This window comes from Camellia sinensis, chromosome 9 (assembly GCF_055761805.1).
Source record: "Camellia sinensis isolate YWXY chromosome 9, ASM5576180v1, whole genome shotgun sequence".
In the NCBI taxonomy this organism is placed as follows: domain Eukaryota; kingdom Viridiplantae; phylum Streptophyta; class Magnoliopsida; order Ericales; family Theaceae; genus Camellia; species Camellia sinensis.
The window spans coordinates 61955887-61970859 of NC_138969.1; the positions used below are offsets into that span (position 1 = coordinate 61955887).

At 34.8% G+C, this 14973-nt stretch overlaps 2 protein-coding genes across 2 annotated transcripts; one reads left to right on the forward strand and one right to left on the reverse strand.

Moving 5' to 3' along the window:
* Positions 1-940: 940 nt before the first annotated feature.
* On the reverse strand, positions 941-5511 carry LOC145799471 (protein FAR1-RELATED SEQUENCE 5-like). Its single transcript, XM_082889059.1, has 7 exons — positions 3181-5511; positions 2963-3094; positions 2782-2855; positions 2111-2200; positions 1853-1982; positions 1653-1745; positions 941-1015 (listed from the first exon to the last, which is right to left on the reverse strand). The coding sequence occupies exons 1-7, from the start codon at positions 5509-5511 to the stop codon at positions 941-943; spliced, it is 2925 nt and encodes a 974-aa protein (XP_082745185.1).
* A 3003-nt stretch (positions 5512-8514) lies between these two features.
* Positions 8515-9896, forward strand: LOC145799472 (uncharacterized). Its single transcript, XM_082889060.1, has 2 exons — positions 8515-8524; positions 9466-9896. The coding sequence occupies exons 1-2, from the start codon at positions 8515-8517 to the stop codon at positions 9894-9896; spliced, it is 441 nt and encodes a 146-aa protein (XP_082745186.1).
* Positions 9897-14973: the final 5077 nt, after the last annotated feature.

The window sequence follows — 14973 nt, forward strand, 5'->3', positions numbered from 1 at the left end:
TTCATCAATAGAAATTAACAGTTTGGTGGGGGGGAGGAGAACCATTAAATGAACAGTTTGCCCTTGAACAGTTACATACTTGTGGCAAGCTACTTAGATACCAACATATAAGACCAAAAGCAAACAAAAGGAACTCAATTAACCAACAAATCAAATAAATTAAACGAGGAAATATATCTGTTGATATCATTTATATCAGATCCAGATGAAAGCTCGTGAATACTTGTGGAATATGAATTTTTTGAGTGAAGCCCATTATCATCCAACTCAAGACAATCGACAACAAATACACTATGTTTTGATTCTTTTGAACTATTTAAATTTTGCAAGCGCAACAGTTGTCCTTCTAGTTCTTGAATTTTTGACACGTAAGTCTTCACCAAATTTACATTCAAAGCCCACAAACCAAGGAGCACATTCTGAAAAAGTGAAAATTCTGTGCTATACCTCAAGTTCCTCAAATGATGCACCCGAGTCTCCACGAAAGAAAAGAAGCTCAGCCTGCAATTGTTCAATTTGACTTCGCATTCTTTGCATTTGAGCTGCCATTGGGTCACGGTTGATCTAAAAACAGAAACAAAATTAGACATAGCTAAAAGCATAGCACACAAAAATAGTAAAATAGTGTTAGATAAGAAAACTAACAATCGCTTTGTTTTGAATGTTGCGAGCACGATTTGCATACTTCAAAGTGTTTACGGTCTCCTCTGCATTTGTGTCTGCTGGACTTACACAAGCTACATTTGTAAACAGGGAAAAAGAAAAAGGACACTGGGGCATTAGAAAGCAAAAGTATAAGATATCTTAGGTAATTTAAGTTCATTACTAACTAAAACATAAGCACAAAATATATGATAAGTGTACCTATCATAACTATTTTTCTGTTTCCTCCAAGGGAATCCTAGAATATCACATGCCAGATTAGTCACACATATTTTCATTACTTGAATGAAGTAAAGCAGCAATCAAATGAACAATAACTTTGCTCAACAGCCAAAAATGAACTAGAGACTATCTGGGATCAATTTGCAAGGCATGTCTAATGAAAGCATATAAGAAAAACCATATAATCAAATTTAAATTTTCACATTACACCGGAATTTTCTGTGCTTTCATATTTCATATTTATTAAAAACTTTTTTACTTCATAAGGTGTTCACAAGCTAACATAGGGCATGTAATGCATAAAACATGAGGCTTATCTTAAATAGTAAACTCAACTACTTAGAAATTCTTATCAGGTACGGGTTCAACTATATCTCAGACGCACTATATCATATAGCTTTACCCAATTATCAAGTGCCTAACACCAGTACTTCACAAATTTAGAAAAGTTCATGTAACATAGGTCAAACTTTCCAAATGAGAACACATAACATGAGGAGACTCCCTAATAGGAATACACATCTTGGGCTGAGTGCTACAATAGGAGTGGAAACAATAGCTCAACACAATTACATAACTCTATTAATTACATTGGCACGTGTGATGTCATGCAATCATATCTGAGCTCTAAAGAAGATTGCTATCAGATTGAATGATAGTGATGCAGCTGGTTACATTAGAATCTAGCAATGTTGAGACTTGTTTATGGAAAACTAGAAATCAAACTAAGCTAATTTTGCAAAAAACTAATAAATACAATACTTTACCATTTCAAATCTGGCATTACGTGCAGAACCATGCCAAGTGTTGGGATTTGAACTTGGGAAAATCCAATGGGAAGTGGTGTTCATGTCATCAACCTGCATACCATTTTTAACAGAATTAATACAAGAAGTAAAGAAAATAATTACAAAAAGAAATTTATAACTTGAAATTTATACTCTGGCTCATTAGCAAAAAAGGATACTAGTGCATCATGAGCATCACTAGACTGCACGAGCACAATGAATGCAGGAAGACAGACCCGACTGTACAACCTGCATACTCTAGGAGAACGAAAGGCATGAGCATATCTGATTCTGGTTAGCAAGGAGAACCTGTGCTCAGGAGGTACATTGTAGCTCAGGAGGTACATTGTAGTCCTCAACACAGTGCTTCAAAAGCAACAGATCATCCTCCTTCCGGAAATGGAGATATGGGATATGAATAACACACCCATGTGAACCTATGCTGCTGTTGTGCCCTTACACCAGCAGCTGCATCTGTTGTGGCCTTACACCAGCAGCTGCATCCGGAATGCTGCCATAGAATGGCACTATAACAAAAACCAACAACAGGTCAGTGTGCTATTCCACACTTACACATTATCTTGTGCCCAAGACAGGTACTTCACAATTTGCATGAGGCAACAGTAAATAGAGTGAAATATTATTCCACCTTTCCTAGAATGCTGCCACCAGGAACAACCTTACACCAGTGGCTGTTGAATCCATGCTGTTTGTATGCTTCATATATATGCATAACTAAGATATATGCATAACTAAGAGATATGCTTCAACAGATTACATATGCTGCTGCCCAACACAGTACCAGCAACATTATCTTACTAATGCATATATATGAAGCTCATTCGCCTAATTCCTAATCTCTAACACAGTACGACCATCCTTATCGTAGTTATGTATGAAGCTCATTCTCCAAAGTTTCAGCAACATTTGCACAGAAAATTCAACAAAAATGAAGCAAAAACTAATCAAAAGTTCATCAACATTTGAACATAAATTTTAGCAAAAATTTAAGCAACAATTGAAACAAAATTTCAGCAACATTTCAGGTTTTGAATATTACATATCCAACAAAATGCCCTTCACAAAAATTCCGAAAACAAAATAACACTAAGATGTTCGCTTGTGATCGACACCCCCATGCCCACGGCCACAGCCACGACCACGACCACGGCCGTATAGTACCTACAAAAAACAAGATATTAATATTACATCAAAGGAACCATAAATTAAAATGGAACTTTAAATGAATTAATGACAAAATCAATGAGGAAAGGTGAAAACTAAATTACTTCACTACAGGCGGGACTATTTGAAGCTTGCGAGTGATAACTACTTGCATTGTTAAGCAATGCTTGATAGGTTCCATGGACGGAATACATCGATGGCATTGAAAAATGCATATTGTGATGAAGAAAACTTGGCTGCAACAATAGCAAACACATATCAATCTAAAATGATAATAGTCACCTACAAATCCGTATTAACACTTTTTATTAAACTAACTTACATCATAGGCGGGATACATAAATTGAGATGGAGAATCTCTAACTTGAGGAACACTCGGTGAGAATGGAGGGAGTTGAGGAACACTTGAAAATAAAGGAGCCGACTGAGGAATTAAGGGAGGTGCTTCAGGAGCACTTGCCGGAAATAAGGGAGGACTTTGAGGAGTAACAGACATGGAAGTTTGAGAAGCATTATGTGAACTTGTTTTATTTTTCTTTGCCAACGCAAGCTCCAAACCACCTTTTGTCCGCCTCCGTCCCTTGCTAGTGCACTCTTTTCTCTTGAGTCCTTTTGCTTGGACTACATTTTTATCCGCTACACCATCCACTTCAAAGCTTTCGGGGCATGTGTTGGGGGGGCTTTCTTGTTGAATAGTATCTGAACAAGGCATATTGAATTTTGCGGTTAACATGGTTTCAATGTCTGCAATTAATTCATCCGCTTTCTCTACCGTCAAATTATATGTTTCCTCACTTTCAGAAGCTCTACACGCTACTGATCTGAATATTGCCATCAATGACCTATAACGTGAAGTTTGATGCAACCTTACATCAACCTGAATATCATGCCCACACCTATCTTTCACATTTTCAGATCTTGCTTTTTTAGTCCATCTCTTCAGAATATATTGTGAATGAATCTCTTTCAAATTGAGTCTTTCTCTAAGGATCTTCAAACAATGACTACACAAAATGCCCTTCATTTCAAACTTCCTACAATTGCAAGTGACCGAATCATCACACTCCTGCCTCACCTTCCTCACCTTTATACCATCACTATCAAGAACCGTATAAACGGTACTCTCACCATCATTTTCAATTTCTTCAATGTTGACTTCAAGGGACTTGACATACTCATCCTGAAATTCTTCAAAAATTTTATTTGTGTAAACAGCTGCAGCTTGCTCCATAATCTTCACTTTAATATTCACCCTGGGCAACTTTTGGCATAGAGCATATTCAGCTTGTAACTCTTTGTACCTTTTCTCAGACAGAACTCGATCAAAATGCATGAAAAATTGCATTAAGTTATGATCAGACCGAATGAAATCCTTCAAGAAAGCATTAAAGGATTCACTAAGTTGGGTGCTACTCATGCCCGCACCCCATGCATTTCTAACATATGGCCAACCCCATTTTTCCTTGACCCCAAATGTTAACTTCAACCAATGATTATCTGTTACTTCATACTTGTCAAGCATTTCCTCCCATTTTAACATAAACTCATCCTCATCCTCAATGTCGTACATAAACGTGTATAAAACACTCTTCATCCCCTTATCCTTCATCGCCTTATCCTTGAAGATAGAATTTGCATGCCTTAATGCATTTTGCATCAAATGCCAAGTGCAAAGGCGGTGGGTTGTGTTAGGCATGACAATAGGTATGGCCTTAGCCATTACAGCATCCTGATCCGTAAAAATTGTTTTTGGAGCCTTACTTGACATTGCCTCCAAGAATCTTCTAAACAGCCATATGAAAGAATCGGCGGTCTCATCATACATCAAAGCTGCACCAAATACCACAGTTTCCCTATGATGGTTTAATCCAACAAAAGACGCAAATGGTCTATGTGCACTATTTAACTTGTAAGTAGTGTCGAAAGTGACAACATCACCAAATTGCCCATAATCCATGATCATCTGAGCATCGGCCCAAAATATGTTCGTAATCTGCTCCTCGTTATCTAATTGGACCGAGTAAAAAAAAGATGGATTCTCCAATGATTTGTCACGAAAATATTGCAAAATGCTACCTGCCTCCCCATATGCTAAACTGTTTTGCCTCTTCGTTCTCAAATAATTTTTTTGGTCAAGTTTTGTAAACCCAAGCGACTCCCTTCCACCAACTTCATTACCCATGAGCTCAAATGCAGCATTAAGACGGATTCCAGATCTTTCGGCTAAATCTATTTCGGTTGCCTGTGATGCAGATATCTTCCTTTGGGATGGTAACATATGCGTACATTCTGCTGGTACGAAGATATGATTATGTTGTTCAACAAAATCACTAACAAAAAATTTCTGAATATTCCTATCCCACTTAATGACAACTCGGGCTTGACAACCAGTCCTCACTTCCTGCCTAGGATTTTTTGTTAATGAATCTCGCTTGTCGACAACCCGAAATCCTTCCTTATTACAAACAAATTGCCTTGAAGTGATTTGCCCGTCTTTGCTCTTGTTTACATAACCCCTTCTAATACTAAAGCCCAACCTTCCTCCATAAGTATTATAGAAATCATATGCTTCTTGTTCTGTATCAAACGTCATGCGAACTCTAGGCTTCCAATCACACTCACCCCCGTCATTCTCATGATTGTTAGGTTCCATTTGAATGTGCCAAGTCACTTAAAAAATTAAGAAGTGCTCCATATTAGCATAAAAACTGTATACAAACTAAATAAGATAATCAACGAATAACAAATGTACCACTTGAATATATATAAAGAAACAAGGAACATTATAGATCAAGAAATGGTTTAGAAAATGCAATTAACAGTGCATGGAAAAAAAAATGAGAGAGGGCATGTCTCATGTTATTCATTTTTATTGTTGATTGGATTACAAAGTTCAAAGAGAACAGTCTCTGCAACATACTGAACACACTGAAAGAGAATCAAATTCAAATCTATATATATATATATATCTAAACTATTGTTCCAAATATATAATTAAAAATATGTTACCTAAACTATTTATGTTGCTTCAGTCAATAAACAGTGCTGCATACTCCTGGTGGATTCAATTTTGACTTAAAGTTTAAATTCTACTAGTACATAAGCCACTGCAAACTGTTTGGCCATGCCTCCTTTAAGGATCAATGTATTTCTTTTGTAGTTTTGTTCCCTTTTTTTTTTTTTTTTTTTATAACTACTTCACTAATACTTTCAATAAAATTCTGAGTGTGCCTCTTATTAAAATCAGTTTGAGAGTTCAGTTGTGTTTCTTTTGGGCTTCAAAGTTTAAGTTCCATATACTAATGATTCTTTCAGGGTTCAATTATCAAACATGGAATTGATTGTTAAATTTACAGACATGAATTCTAGCCTAAGAGAAACTTCGATTCACACAATCCCTTCTAAAAAAACAATCCTTGTTCAGATACTAAAATTGATGTCTGAATCTGTAAAGAGCATCAATTCGTTCGTGTACAGCTTCATACATGATTCACTACCTATACTACTTAGGCCTAACAAGTGGTTCACCTCCTAACAGATGATTCACTACCTATAATTATATTCCTACAATCCTTGTTCAGACACTAAAATTGATGTCTGACATGAATCTGTGGGTTTGGTCTCTTCTAAAACATGAATCTGTAAATTTAAAAACAATCCTTGTTCATATATGTATAAGAGAAACTTCGATTCAGACACAAACCCACAGATTCAGAAACTTCGATTTAGAAGAGACAAAAAAAAAAACAAAATCGAACTATACCTATATGCGTTTCAATCGGTTGGAGCAGAGCAGGGAGCAGGGGCGATGGCACGACGGCACGACGGCGGGGCAACGGGGATGCAGGTATCGGCCTCAAACAAACTCTTCTTCACTCTCTTGTTTCGCTCGCTTCTTCCCGCCGTCTGTCTGTATAGTTCTTCAATATGTGGGGGGAAGTTTGAAATCCCCGAATCTGTTTTTTTTTTTTTTTTTTTTTTTTTTTTTTTTTTTTTTTTAAAGTCCTCACCAAAACGACGTCGTTTTGGTGAGGCTTAACCACAGCCGTCGGATCATCCACTCTAGAGGATCACTCTAGAGAGTTACTCTAGAGGATCCGCTCGCTTGTTTGGGGTGTCTTAAATAAGTGTATTTTTTGTCTTTTTAGACTAAAAAATTGAGGAAGAAAATATGGATGTTTGGGTTAATTTTTTAACTTTTTATGAAAAAATATGTAATAAAAAATTGTAAAAATTGATTTGTAGGGAAAAATAAGGATTGAGAGTTGTGGAGCCGTAATTGTTGACTTTTGGTAAATAGTATTAATTTTTTAACTTTTTGAGTAACTTTTTGACTTTTTAACTTTTTTGTAATATGCCAAACTTGACCTAATTCTCTTCTGATTTAAATTGCTTTTATTGTTTATAATCAACTGAAAAAATTATTCATATAGAAATGAAATTTCAAGCTTGAATAATCACCGTTAATTTCACTAATGGTAAAATTTTACCAAAGAAATTGAGATTTTCATTAGCAATAGAAATTTATTTTTTAATGTGCTAGTCTAAAAAATTTCACATTATCAATGGAAAAATATTTTAAATTAAAATTTGTCAAGATATGATTTAGTTTTAAAAAATATGTTTATTGAAGGAAGATACTAAAAAAATTGGCAAGGTTTTCTCCTGTGCTTATTTAAACATTTATATGGGTTCGTTTGGGAAAGTTTTGTTTGAAAAGAATTTTTGATTTTTTTGATTTTTTTGTAAGAGGAAAAAGGTAATAATTATGGGTTAAATGTGATGTTTTATCTTATTGAGGTAAAAAATCTATTTTATTTTTTTATGACTAAAATAGCCAAAAAAACCTCAAACTTGGCTTGCCAAACGAAGCCTATAATTTGATTGGAAGTTTTAATGGTCAAGTTGTAAATTTAAAAATTATAAAAATTCTGGATAAAATTTGATTTTCGTTTAGTATGCGGATTAATTTTTTGACTTTTTGACAATTTTAATCTGAGGCTAAAAAATTTCGTTTGTGATGAGTTTTTTTTATTTTTGTGAGAAAAAATAAAATGATTATGATTTAAATATAACTGTAAGAATTTTTCTTAAATATGACTTAATGTGGCTTATGCATAATTATACTAGATTCATCTCATTAAGTAAAATACATGTACATCAATTAGATGGTGACTAATTATTGATGAATGCACCTATATATACAATGTATAGAAGACTAATGCTAATGCACATTGAATGTGATGAATTCATTATGAATGAATCTTAGAGATGCACATTGAATGTGATGGATTCATTATGAATGAATCTTAGAGATGCACATTGTATCTATTATGAATATGTAAGATACATTAGTCTTATCTAATGAATTCATTAAATATAAAAGATGCATTATGTATCATGAAAGTATAAGATACATTAATCTATTTAATGAAGTTTATTGAATGAATGGTTCTTTGATAGGAAGAATATTAGTATAAATAGTGTAAGGTCCCAAACCATACTTTCCATCAAAAAACTTAAGTTGTCACCACATGAAGGCTCTCATCGCCTAGAGAGAGAGAAGTGGTTTGAAGATCTTAGACAAGTCAAGAACTTAAAGATCAAGATCTTCCATTCAAGATTTCTTTTTCTTAAAAGAGGATTTCATACTATCATGGATCAAGGTATGTATTCACTTATTTTGTATATTAGAAATTCATATAGTTTTCATGTATGGAATTGAATCCTTAATGGTTTTTAGTTTATGTTCCGCAAAGTTTTCTATCAATTGGTATCAGAGCCATGGTTCTCAATTTTGATGCATGAAACGTATAAGTATGAATTTCATTTTATGATGATGTTCGGTGTAACAAGTGCAAAACCTTGATTTACACTTGTCCAATTTTTTTTTTTTATTTTTGGCCAATCTTTTATTCTATTGATATTAAAATAAAAATTGAAAATTATTGAACAAGTGGTAATTAAGATAATGTTTTATGCACTTATAATGTTTTGTTACACACCTTATGAGTTGAAACATTGTTGATCAGCCCAACGGAGGTTCAACACTATGTATGTTTGAACAACCAAGATGATTAGTATAATAAATATAGCATTAAGTTTTTCTGCCCAACGGTGATAAACTTCTCACGTGCTTTAGTTAATAAAATAAAGGAAAATGTCTCGTAACTCAAATTTTGTGGCTCAAAAGTGGGTCAAATGGCCAAAACGACGTCGTTTTGGCCATTTTTATGTTGTTCTGTACTCAAAACGACGTCGTTTTGGCCATTTGAGCCACTTTTGAGCCACAAAATTTGAGCTACGTAGCATTGTCGTAAAATAAAATAAGAGACATTGAGTTTTTCTGCCCAACGGTGATAAACTTGTTACGATCTTAATGATTGTTTTATTTTATTTTATGTTGTTTATTTTTATTAGTCATCTCATTTACTTTTATGAATTGTTAAAATATATTGTTATTCGGCCCAACGGAAGGATAACTTGATTTCGTATCTAACTAATTATGTTTTATAGTTAGATATATTTAACTTGTGGTGTTATTTTTATGAGATGTGAAAAGTAGTTTTCTTGATTATATTATGTAATGGATATTATGTGTTTGCAGCATTGAATCCTACTTCCATTAATAGTTACTTGTCTGGTATTGAAGCTTTGAGTGGAACTAATTTTAAGAAATGGAAGGAACAAATTAGAATTGTTTTGGGAATTATGGATTTAGACTATGCATTAAGAGAGCCAGCTCCTACAAAGCCTAATGATACAAGTTCTAAGGAACACATGGCTTTATATGAAAAATGGGAATGCTCTAATCGCTTAAGTCTAATGATAATGAAAGGCTCAATTACGCCTGCAATTCAAGGAGCAATTCCTGTTTTTGAAAGTGCAGTGAGCTATATGAAATCTATTGAAGAACAATTCATTGGAACTTTCAAATCCCTTGCTAGTACTCTCATGATTAAAATGATGACAATGAAATATGATGGTTTGAGTGGTGTTCGTGAACATATCTTAAAGATGAATGACATGGCCTCTTAATTAAAGGGAATGGACATGGAAATTTCTGAAGGTTTTCTTGTTCATTTCATTATGATTTCTCTTCCTGCGCAATTTGGTCCTTTTAAGATCAATTATAATACGCAGAAAGATAAGTGGAAGATGAGCGAGTTAATTGCCATGTGTGTTCAAGAAGAAGAGAGGCTTAAAGCTGAAAAGCCTGATATGGCTCACCTTACCACTTTGGGTCCAACCAAAAAGATTTTCAAGAAAGGCAAAAGTAAGAAGAAGAAGAATGCAAATGATGAAACTCACAAGGCTAATGAAGAAAATAAGATTCGATGCCATTTCTGTCGAAAGAAAGGTCACATAAGAAAGGATTGTCTAGGTTTTAAAAGTTGGTTGGACAAGAAAGGTAACACTCAATGTTTTGTGTCTTATGAATCCCTTTTGGTAGATGTTCCAGCAAATTCTTGGTGGATTGACACTGGTGCAAGTATTCACATAACAAATTCCTTGCAGAGATACCTTACAAGTCGGAAATTAAATAAAGGAGAACGAACCATTACGGTTGGGAATGGAATAGAAGTGGACGCTGAGGCTATTGGCACCCTCCGTTTAATTTTAGACTCTGGTTTCATTTTAGATTTAGTAAACACAGTTTATGTTCCTGTTTTTACTAGAAACCTAATTTCTGTTTCACAACTTGATTCTTATGGTTATGAATTTAAGTTTAGAAATAATAGAGTCTCTTTATTTCACAATTCTCATATGATTGGTTCTGGTACTTTATATGGTAATCTTTATTCATTGAATTTAGATTCCACTTATGCATAATCTCTTTTATCCTTTAATGTAAATGACTTGGTAAATAAAAAGAGAAAGCGAGTGAATGAAAATTCATCCATGTTGTGGCATAAGCGCTTGGGCCACATATCAAGAGAAATGATGGAACGTCTTATTAAAGATGGAATTTTAAGTTCACTTGATTTTTTTGATTTTAGTACTTGTGTGAATTGCATTAAAGGAAAATACACAAAGACAAAGAAAAAGGGTGCTACTAGGACTACTGAATTATTAGACACAATTCATACTGATATATGTAGTCCTTTTACTGTTCCAACTATTTCTGGACATAAATATTTTATTACTTTTATTGATGACTTTTCTATGTATACTTACGTGTATCTTATTCGTGAAAAATCAGAAGCACTGGATATGTTCAAACTCTATAAAGCTGAAGTTGAAAATCAACTTGGCAGACGAATTAAAAGTGTAAGATCTGATAGAGGTGGTGAATATTATGGTAGATTCACTGAGTCGGGTCAAAATCCAAGTGCTTTTGCTTTATTTTTGGCTGAGAATGGTATTGTTGCTAACTACACAATGCCTGGTACACCTGAGCAAAATGGTGTAGCTGAGCGACGAAACCGTACTCTTTTGGACATGATGAGAAGCATGATGAATAATTCTTCTTTGCCAGATTACTTGTGGGGTGAAGCTTTAAAAACTGCTGTACATGTTCTTAATAGGGTTCCTAGTAAGGCTGTGCTTGTAACTCCTTATGAGTTGTGGGTTGGTAGGAAACCTAATTTGAATTATTTACATGTATGGGGTTGTCCTGCTGAAGCAAAAATTTTCAACCCACAAATAAAAAAATTAGACCCTAGGACTATAAGTTGTTATTTCATTGGATATCCTGAGAGATCAAAGGGTTTTAGATTCTATTGTCCCACTCATAGCACTAGAATTGTTGAAACTAGAAATGCCGTGTTCTTAGAGGATGAAAACATTAGTGGGAGTATGAATCTCAAAAATATTTCTTCGGAGGAAAATTGTGATTTTACACCTTCCACGATTATCCAAGAAATTGTTGTACCTGAACCTATTGGTACACAAGAGATTTCTCACATTGAAAAAGAAGTTGTCCCAGTTGCAGAACAACCTTTACGCAGATCACAAAGAGAAAAGAAACCTGCCATATCAGATGACTATGAGGTTTACCTAAATGAGTGTGATATAGGCTTGGAGAACGATCCTGTTTCTTATGCCCAAGCCATGAAAAATGGAAATGCAACTCAATGGTTAAATGCCATGAAAGATGAGTTAAAATCCATGAAAGACAACAATGTCTTGGATCTTGTAGAATTGCCTAAGGGAGCCAAAACTGTTGGATGCAAATGGGTTTTTAAAACCAAGCGTGATCCTAAAGGTAATGTCGAACGATACAAGGCCAGATTAGTTGCTAAAGGATACACTCAAAAAGAAGGGATAGACTATAAGGAAACTTATTCTCCTGTTTCTAATAAAGATTCCTTGAGAATAGTCATGGCCTTAGTAGCTCATTATGATTTAGAGTTACATCAAATAGACGTTAAAACAGCTTTTTTGAATGGTGACTTGCATGAAGTGGTCTACATGGACCAACCTGAAGGTTTTCAGGATGAAACCAAGGAAAATATGGTTTGTAGGCTTAAGAAGTCCATATATGGTCTAAAGCAAGCATCTCGACAATGGTATCTTAAATTTCATGAAGTTCTCACCAAATTTGATTTTAAGGATAATGTGGTTGATCAATGTGTCTACCTTAAAATCAGTGGGAGCAATATCTGCATTATAGTTTTGTATGTTGATGATATATTGCTTGCTAGTAATAATTTGGGAATGATACATGAGACAAAGAAATTCCTTACGAGAAATTTTGAAATGAAAGATCTTGGTGAAGCCTCTTTTGTCATTAGGGTAGAAATTCACCGAGATAGGTCTCGTGGTATTTTAGGATTGTCCCAAAGAGCCTATATCGCAAAGGTTCTTAAAAGGTACAACATGCAGAACTGTTCAAGTAGTGTTGCCCCTATAGTTAAGGGTGATAAATTTAGTGAATTTCAGTGTCCCAAAAATAATTTAGAAAGGGAACAAATGAAAGAAATTCCTTATGCCTCTGCAGTTGGGAGCATTATGTATGCTCAAGTTTGTACACGTCCTGACATAGCAATTGTAGTTGGTATGCTGGGTCGATACCAAAGCAATCCCGGACTTGATCATTGGAAAGCAATTAAGAAAGTGTTGCGATATTTACAAGGCACTAAGGATTACATGCTCATTTATCAAAGAACAGACAGCCTTGAAGTGGTTGGTTATTCAGATGCTGATTTTGCTGGATGTAAAGACAATCGAAAGTCCACTTCTGGGTACATTTTTATGCTTGCTAATGGACCCATTTCATGGAAGAGTCATAAGCAGACTCTGACAGCTTCTTCCACTATGGAGGCAGAATTCATAGCATGTTATGAAGCCACATGTCATGCAGTATGGCTAAAGAATTTCATATCTGGATTACAACTTGTCGATTCAATTTCGAAGCCCTTACAGATTTACTGTGATAATGATGCTGCTGTGCGGGTCTCCAATAATAACAAAACTTCAGGAGGATCAAAGCATATTGATATCAAGTATCTAATTGTTAAAGAAAGGGTTCTGAATCAGACTGTTTCCATATCTCATATTGGTACTACACTTATGTTAGCAGATCCTTTAACTAAAGGTCTCACGCCTAAGCTTTTTCAAGAACATGTTGCGCGCATGGGCTTAGTAGAAAGTTTATCATGTTTATATTTGAAATGAGTGTATTATGTTCATGATAAATGTTATGTTATAATCATCTTCTGTTAATAATGATTATGTTTGTCGTTTTCATTCTTCATACTTGTGCACAATTTAGAACAAGATGTAAACAACGGGACCGTTATAGATGAATTAGCATTAATCACCATTATGTTGCTAATGTCATCTCTGTGTTTTAAGATTCACTTATTCATGTTGATGGAAAATATTAACACTATAACCATTGTACAGTCTTGATCAATGTGTAAATCACTGACTACGATGATTTGGTGCTAATAATTTCATTGAACAGAATCTAATGGTGATGGTGCAATCTTCTAGTGGGAGAACGTTGGCCATATTATGATAATCTAGTGACGTAATATAATCATGCAAGCCAAGTGGGAGATTGTAAGAATTTTTCCTAAATATGGCTTAATGTGGCTTATGCATAATTATACTAGATTCATCTCATTAAGTAAGATACATGTACATCAATTAGATGGTGACTAATTATTGATGAATGCACCTATATATACAATGTATAGAAGACTAATGCTAATGCACATTGAATGTGATGAATTCATTATGAATGAATCTTAGAGATGCACATTGAATGTGATGGATTCATTATGAATGAATCTTAGAGATGCACATTGTATCGATTATGAATATGTAAGATACATTAGTCTTATCTAATGAATTCATTAAATATAAAAGATGCATTATGTATCATGAATGTATAAGATACATTAATCTATTTAATGAAGTTCATTGAATGAATGGTTCTTTGATGGGAAGAATATTAGTATAAATAGTATAAAGTCCCAAACCATACTCTCCATCAAAAAACTTAAGTTGTCACCACATGAAGGCTCTCATCGCCTAGAGAGAGAGAAGTGGTTTGAAGATCTTAGGCAAGTCAAGAACTTAAAGATCAAGATCTTCCATTCAAGATTTCTTTTTCTTAAAATAGGATTTCATACTATCATGGATCAAGGTATGTATTCACTTATTTTGTATATTAGAAATTCATATAGTTTTCATGTATGGAATTGAATCCTTAACGGTTTTTAGTTTATGTTCCGCAAAGTTTTTTATCAATAACATTTTGCCATATTAATTTTTTCGAAAATGTCTCGTAGCTCGAAAGGGTCGAGCTCGAAACGGCTCGAAAATGGAAGAAGAGGGGAGAAAGAGAGGGAAGAGGAGAAGAGAGGGAGAAAGAGAGAGGAGAGGGCTCGTCGCCGTGGGTCGTCGCCGATCGTCGCAGCAGACCGTCGCCTCGCCCAGCCCCGGTCGTCTACCCAGCCCCGCCGACGTCGCAGCACCACCGTCATCTGCCCAGCCTCCCCTCCTCCTCCAACTGGTTTTTATGGCCCCCTCCCCTCCCTCCTCCTCCTCCTCCCCTCCCTCCTCCTCCTCCCTTCTCTTCTTCTCCCTTCTTCTTCTTCTTCTTCTTCGTTCTATAACAAAACCAGGGAAGAAAGAAAGAAAAAAAAAAAAATTCGACACC

Excerpts from the sequence above, each read along its gene's own strand:
- LOC145799471 (XM_082889059.1), bottom strand. The coding sequence starts at position 5,511 with ATGGAACCTAACAATCATGAGAATGACGGGGGTGAGTGTGATTGGAAG. Across the intron at positions 1,983-2,110 it reads AGGGCACAACAGCAGCATAG|GTTCTCCTTGCTAACCAGAA; the intron begins GTTCACATGGGT and ends TCCTGAGCACAG. Across the intron at positions 1,016-1,652 it reads GTAATGCCAGATTTGAAATG|ATAGTCTCTAGTTCATTTTT; the intron begins GTAAAGTATTGT and ends AATTGATCCCAG.